The sequence below is a fragment of the Anoplophora glabripennis genome, unplaced genomic scaffold (genome assembly GCF_000390285.2).
Source record: "Anoplophora glabripennis isolate ALB-LARVAE unplaced genomic scaffold, Agla_2.0 scaffold1295, whole genome shotgun sequence".
Lineage (NCBI taxonomy): Eukaryota > Metazoa > Arthropoda > Insecta > Coleoptera > Cerambycidae > Anoplophora > Anoplophora glabripennis.
In genome coordinates, this window is record NW_019417370.1 from 389 (window position 1) to 7,693 (window position 7,305).

A 7,305-nucleotide genomic window follows, 5' to 3' on the forward strand; every position below is an offset into this window, starting at 1 on the left:
TTATTTAAATTTATATTTTACTTTTAAATTTAGCGCCATATTTGAATCTCGATATTTACCAAATTGGGTAAGGTGGTTTCTGGTGGTCCTGACCTTAGAGCATATACTACTGGAGGCAATGCTCTGTGGTCGAGAGTGCAGTGGAGGTTTAGACAGAGAGAGAGACATGAGGGTATAAGCTATCTCTCTCTAGGAACATGCAATCGCGTGCTGCTAGAGAGTGATAGCAAATACCCTTCTAAACCTTTCTATCTCTAAATCTCCGCTACACTCTCGGCCACTGAGACACTGCCTCCAGTAGTATATGCTCTAAGGTCCTGAGAGAAGACAATATAGAATCTAGTGTATTAGGAATTAGAATTGTCAACTGTTGGCAACACTGATCATCAGGTGTAAATGCATTGGCGTTTCGTTTCGTTTGGCTTCTTTTTAAAGCGCCATTTTCTTGTACTGTTGTGTTGCAGACGCCGTTGTTTAAATTAGTAAATTTAGAATATTTGAGATATCAGAATGGTCGATAAAATAGAAATGAGTTTAGACGAAATTATAAAATCAAATAAACCACAACGAGGTCGTGGTGGAGGTCGACGTGGTGGCAGAAGTCGTGGAGGAGGTGGCCAAAGGCGAGGGAATTTTAGAAACACTGGACGACCTGGTGGTGGTGTCCAAAGAGGTCGTGGACGTGGTGGAATTTCACGAAATTACACCCGGGTAATTAGATTTACTACTTTTTTAAACAATTGTTTTTTTATGAGGAAACAGGCTGGAATGTAAAGGGTTCTGCCTAAAAAAATACCCTGAAACTCTGGGTTTTGACAACAACCAATTGTTTCTTTAGGGAGACGTTAATAGTGCATGGAAGCATGATCTGTTCGAGGGTTATGGTCCACGTAAAGTGGCAGCCGCTCGAGCAGCCATTCAGGCTAACATGGGGCCCACAAAACTCATGGTTTCAAATCTAGATTTTGGAGTTTCTGATTCAGATATTCAAGAACTTTTTGCTGAGTTTGGGCCTCTTAAAAGTGCCGCTGTACATTATGACAGATCAGGCAGATCATTGGGTACAGCAGATGTTATTTTTGAAAGAAGAAGTGACGCCATTAAAGCCATGAAGCAGTATAATGGAGTACCGTTAGATGGACGCGCTATGAATATTCAACTTACTACATCGGAAATTCCCAGTCCTGTTCGAAGAATTGGTGGTGGAGATAAGAAATTTCAAAATAGAAGTCCGAGGGGAGGCAAAAGTAGACCCACTAGAGGTTAGTTATTAATTAAAAATACCTATTATTACAAACTAATGTTCGTGATATATGTACATATGTTCCACTTGTGTATCAAGTGTGACAAGTGTATCATCCTGGTAGTTATAATTTAGGCTGTGTTCAGCGAATGGTCGGACTAGTTCCGTCAAACTTCTTTAGTCAAACAATTCGCTGAATGGCCTTTAGTAACTGTATTAAATCCTGCCCAATATTCCCATTCAACTGATTGAGGTGACCGATGAAATATTTGTCTGCTGAACGACTGACCGGTCCGACCATTCGCTGAACACACTTTAATTGAATTATACATATCTTGATGTGCTAATGCCAAAATTTAATTTTAGCAGTAATTTATGTGATATTTATTATTTTTTTTTTTCAAGCAAAATTTAAATTGTATATTTGGGATCTATAAAGTCAATAATTCATTGTGTTGAGCCATTTTGGGTTTAGTTTGTAACATAGGTGGTCTTTGTACAGAGAGATAAAATAATTATGCAGTTACCAATGTTTAATGGTTAAACATATTGCAAATTGAATTGACATCGACGCTTTATTACGAAAATATGCTATCTCAGATTTCGGTTGGAAAACATGCTATCTCAAAATTTCGGTTGGAAAACATGCTATCTCAAATTAAGCTTGGAAAACATGCTAGCAGATCTTAAATATTCCTTACTTTTTGAAAAATATATAAGTTTATTGTAAATCCACGGTTTCAGTCATTCCAATTTCATGCCAATTTAAATTTCTAGTCAAACTGAGATAGCATGTTTTTACTTAAAGATCTGAGCTAGCATGCTTTCCAAGCTTAATTTGAGATAGCATGTTTTCCAACCGAAATCTGATAGCATGTTTTCATACTAAAGCGTCGATATATAGTCATTAGAACTACATTAATTTGTATACACTACAATGATAAATTTATTTACAAATAAAGAAATGTTGAAAATATGTACAATTCTCTCAAAAATATTGTAGTTCATTGTTTTAAGTTATCTGATGTTATTTTTTTTTACTTTTACTTTTTTCTTGAAATCAGTCTTAAGATTTCTATTTTCAATATTTCTTTATTTGCAAAAAATAGCACTAATTATTATTGACTGATTAAATTTTGTTATTGCTCTGTATATAGGCCATCTATTACAAACTCTAAATGTATGAATTAGTATATGGGCGGATGCCTCAAAAATGAGTAATGAAGTGTCCTCCGTTGTTAAAGCTACTAGAAAACGAGTACAGAAAAAGTAACAATTAGAATTCTTTGTTATTAACTTTTCTTAAGGATTGATGACGGATACCAGTTTTTAATTTTCTTTAGTGATTTATAAATTATGTTAAGCTAAAACATCAGTTCCATGTGTTGTCCGTAGTCGATCTTTTATTACAAAATTTTTTATTCCACCTTCATACAATTATCTCCTTTCAATGCTTTGTTCTACTAATATTGTCAAATTCATTTTATTACAAGAATCTTTAAGAGTTTTTTTTTTAATATTTGTCTAACATTTTGCGTCAATTTCATGTTCAAATAGTACCCATAGGCTAAAATGGGAAAAAATATGAAATACCTATAAAGGCGACATAGTCTTACATACTTAGTGTTTATGTAAGTACTGACTAGCACATATGCGGTTAGATGTCGAAAATTGGTCATATTTGTTGGCTGTATTCTGTTGAAGGATGAGTCCCATGTATATTGCATATTTCTTATTTTTTCAGATAAAACATTCCTTCTGTTTATAAGTTCTGTTATTTATTTATATACCTATTTGGATTTAAATCTAGAATACTCAGTTCCATGTTGCCAGTTCCGTACTGAATCTGAAACACTGAACTGATGTTATTACTCGTGGAAATTACATTAACTTTCAACATTAAAGTATAGTAATAAAAATAAAACAACTTCTTTTGTTAAGTCCGTCATTAACACCAACAATGTCAGTCGATTTTTTGGTTGAAGATAGAAAAATTCTAATGGCATATTTTGAGGACGAATTCAACTTACAAATCATTTTTTAGNTGGCCAAAGGCGAGGGAATTTTAGAAACACTGGACGACCTGGTGGTGGTGTCCAAAGAGGTCGTGGACGTGGTGGAATTTCACGAAATTACACCCGGGTAATTAGATTTACTACTTTTTTAAACAATTGTTTTTTTATGAGGAAACAGGCTGGAATGTAAAGGGTTCTGCCTAAAAAAATACCCTGAAACTCTGGGTTTTGACAACAACCAATTGTTTCTTTAGGGAGACGTTAATAGTGCATGGAAGCATGATCTGTTCGAGGGTTATGGTCCACGTAAAGTGGCAGCCGCTCGAGCAGCCATTCAGGCTAACATGGGGCCCACAAAACTCATGGTTTCAAATCTAGATTTTGGAGTTTCTGATTCAGATATTCAAGAACTTTTTGCTGAGTTTGGGCCTCTTAAAAGTGCCGCTGTACATTATGACAGATCAGGCAGATCATTGGGTACAGCAGATGTTATTTTTGAAAGAAGAAGTGACGCCATTAAAGCCATGAAGCAGTATAATGGAGTACCGTTAGATGGACGTGCTATGAATATTCAACTTACTACATCGGAAATTCCCAGTCCTGTTCGAAGAATTGGTGGTGGAGATAAGAAATTTCAAAATAGAAGTCCGAGGGGAGGCAAAAGTAGACCCACTAGAGGTTAGTTATTAATTAAAAATACCTATTATTACAAACTAATGTTCGTGATATATGTACATATGTTCCACTTGTGTATCAAGTGTGACAAGTGTATCATCCTGGTAGTTATAATTTAGGCTGTGTTCAGCGAATGGTCGGACTAGTTCCGTCAAACTTCTTTAGTCAAACAATTCGCTGAATGGCCTTTAGTAACTGTATTAAATCCTGCCCAATATTCCCATTCAACTGATTGAGGTGACCGATGAAATATTTGTCTGCTGAACGACTGACCGGTCCGACCATTCGCTGAACACACTTTAATTGAATTATACATATCTTGATGTGCTAATGCCAAAATTTAATTTTAGCAGTAATTTATGTGATATTTATTATTTTTTTTTTTCAAGCAAAATTTAAATTGTATATTTGGGATCTATAAAGTCAATAATTCATTGTGTTGAGCCATTTTGGGTTTAGTTTGTAACATAGGTGGTCTTTGTACAGAGAGATAAAATAATTATGCAGTTACCAATGTTTAATGGTTAAACATATTGCAAATTGAATTGACATCGACGCTTTATTACGAAAATATGCTATCTCAGATTTCGGTTGGAAAACATGCTATCTCAAAATTTCGGTTGGAAAACATGCTATCTCAAATTAAGCTTGGAAAACATGCTAGCAGATCTTAAATATTCCTTACTTTTTGAAAAATATATAAGTTTATTGTAAATCCACGGTTTCAGTCATTCCAATTTCATGCCAATTTAAATTTCTAGTCAAACTGAGATAGCATGTTTTTACTTAAAGATCTGAGCTAGCATGCTTTCCAAGCTTAATTTGAGATAGCATGTTTTCCAACCGAAATCTGATAGCATGTTTTCATACTAAAGCGTCGATATATAGTCATTAGAACTACATTAATTTGTATACACTACAATGATAAATTTATTTACAAATAAAGAAATGTTGAAAATATGTACAATTCTCTCAAAAATATTGTAGTTCATTGTTTTAAGTTATCTGATGTTATTTTTTTTTACTTTTACTTTTTTCTTGAAATCAGTCTTAAGATTTCTATTTTCAATATTTCTTTATTTGCAAAAAATAGCACTAATTATTATTGACTGATTAAATTTTGTTATTGCTCTGTATATAGGCCATCTATTACAAACTCTAAATGTATGAATTAGTATATGGGCGGATGCCTCAAAAATGAGTAATGAAGTGTCCTCCGTTGTTAAAGCTACTAGAAAACGAGTACAGAAAAAGTAACAATTAGAATTCTTTGTTATTAACTTTTCTTAAGGATTGATGACGGATACCAGTTTTTAATTTTCTTTAGTGATTTATAAATTATGTTAAGCTAAAACATCAGTTCCATGTGTTGTCCGTAGTCGATCTTTTATTACAAAATTTTTTATTCCACCTTCATACAATTATCTCCTTTCAATGCTTTGTTCTACTAATATTGTCAAATTCATTTTATTACAAGAATCTTTAAGAGTTTTTTTTTTAATATTTGTCTAACATTTTGCGTCAATTTCATGTTCAAATAGTACCCATAGGCTAAAATGGGAAAAAATATGAAATACCTATAAAGGCGACATAGTCTTACATACTTAGTGTTTATGTAAGTACTGACTAGCACATATGCGGTTAGATGTCGAAAATTGGTCATATTTGTTGGCTGTATTCTGTTGAAGGATGAGTCCCATGTATATTGCATATTTCTTATTTTTTCAGATAAAACATTCCTTCTGTTTATAAGTTCTGTTATTTATTTATATACCTATTTGGATTTAAATCTAGAATACTCAGTTCCATGTTGCCAGTTCCGTACTGAATCTGAAACACTGAACTGATGTTATTACTCGTGGAAATTACATTAACTTTCAACATTAAAGTATAGTAATAAAAATAAAACAACTTCTTTTGTTAAGTCCGTCATTAACACCAACAATGTCAGTCGATTTTTTGGTTGAAGATAGAAAAATTCTAATGGCATATTTTGAGGGCGAATTCAACTTACAAATCAGATATTTTTTAGTTATAAAAGCAAACATATTTTTTTTTTAATAGAAATAATTGGATAATGAAAAGGGGAAGATAGACTTTTTTTGCTATTCAATTTAATATTTCATGGTTATTATAATACGTGGGGAATATGGGTGTTTTATGTAAAATAGGTGTAGTAAAGTAGGTAAACAACATACACGAATATAGTACGACTCCAAGTGGAACACACTTATTCTATTATTAGCTCTTGTATTTTTACTTTGTTGTAAAAGTTGTTGTAAATTAAAAAAGAAAATAATTTGAATCAACTTAAACCTTTACAATTGAGTAGAAACACTGTATGTATAATAAAATTATTTTTTTGAGTTAAACAAATAATTTTTTTTTAACCTTACTGAAAAAGAAACAATAATTGTACATCCCATATATTTGTCATTCTTGTAAATATAGTTCATATATTCATAATTTACTTTTGTGTTCACAGGTCGTGGAGGACGAACCCCTAGGAATCAGCGCAAACAGCCTACAGCAGAGGAATTGGATGCAGAATTAGATGCCTACACAAAAGAAATGAAGTGAAAAATGTGTAATATTAATTTGTTTATTTAGAGACACTTGTGTGATGGTTAAGTTGTGTGAATATTTTAATTTTATGATTACTTTTCGTTTGTGTAAGTTTTGAGACATTTAAACTAGATATTATAATAGAAGCCTTAAAAATAAAACATTATTGACATAATTTTTCTAAATTTGGAAAAAAATGATGATTTATATCCTGTTAAATGTGAATTTTATTAAATGGAATAAACGCATATAAGTTGTGATATGGATTTTATTTGTAACTTTTATTGTAAACTCATGGTTATATAAATTTTGCCAAGTTTAAAAATGCATCAAATCGTGCACAAATTGTAGACTAACTAAACTGCTTGGCCAAACTGTAATTTTTATTTTACCTCGCAAATAAATACAAAAAAGTTACCGTAAAGTGGGGATATTTTTCTGTCAGGGGGGAGTAATTTGACCTTAAAATGAAATATTGCAAATAAATATCGAGGATTAAATCTGGCGAGACTGAAGCAACAATGTCCATGTCCCCCACTCTTCTATTACAGTGACTTTTTAAACGAGAAGTTTTGAGATATATTGCATGAACTGAAGACTGATTAATCGGCATTGACTTTGGCCACATTTGACCATTATTTAAACCTTCGGCTAAGAATTGGCTTCGGCCGAAATTAAGCTGAACTTTTCGCCGAAGCCGAAGGTACCATTCCGGACGCCACTGGACTTAATACTAATCAAATTAGGGTTATATTAGCCCCTTAACACTACAAATAACACTACCAAATTACAACAAAATTGGATAAA

At 32.6% G+C, this 7,305-nt stretch overlaps 1 protein-coding gene across 2 annotated transcripts; it reads left to right on the plus strand.

The window, feature by feature from the left end:
• The first annotated feature begins 383 nt into the window (after positions 1-383).
• Positions 384-6,758, plus strand: LOC108915414 (THO complex subunit 4-A). 2 transcript variants are annotated; one of them, XM_023456228.1, is made up of 4 exons: positions 388-623; positions 3,298-3,385; positions 3,513-3,936; positions 6,419-6,758. In XM_023456228.1, exons 1-4 carry the CDS (start codon positions 511-513, stop codon positions 6,511-6,513), a joined length of 720 nt encoding a protein of 239 aa, XP_023311996.1. In that variant the 5' UTR covers positions 388-510; the 3' UTR covers positions 6,514-6,758. The 2 variants fall into 2 exon arrangements, with proteins under 2 accessions (XP_018576956.1, XP_023311996.1); XM_018721440.2 differs by lacking the exons at positions 3,298-3,385; positions 3,513-3,936 and adding an exon at positions 839-1,262 and having other exon boundaries at positions 384-711.
• Positions 6,759-7,305: the final 547 nt, after the last annotated feature.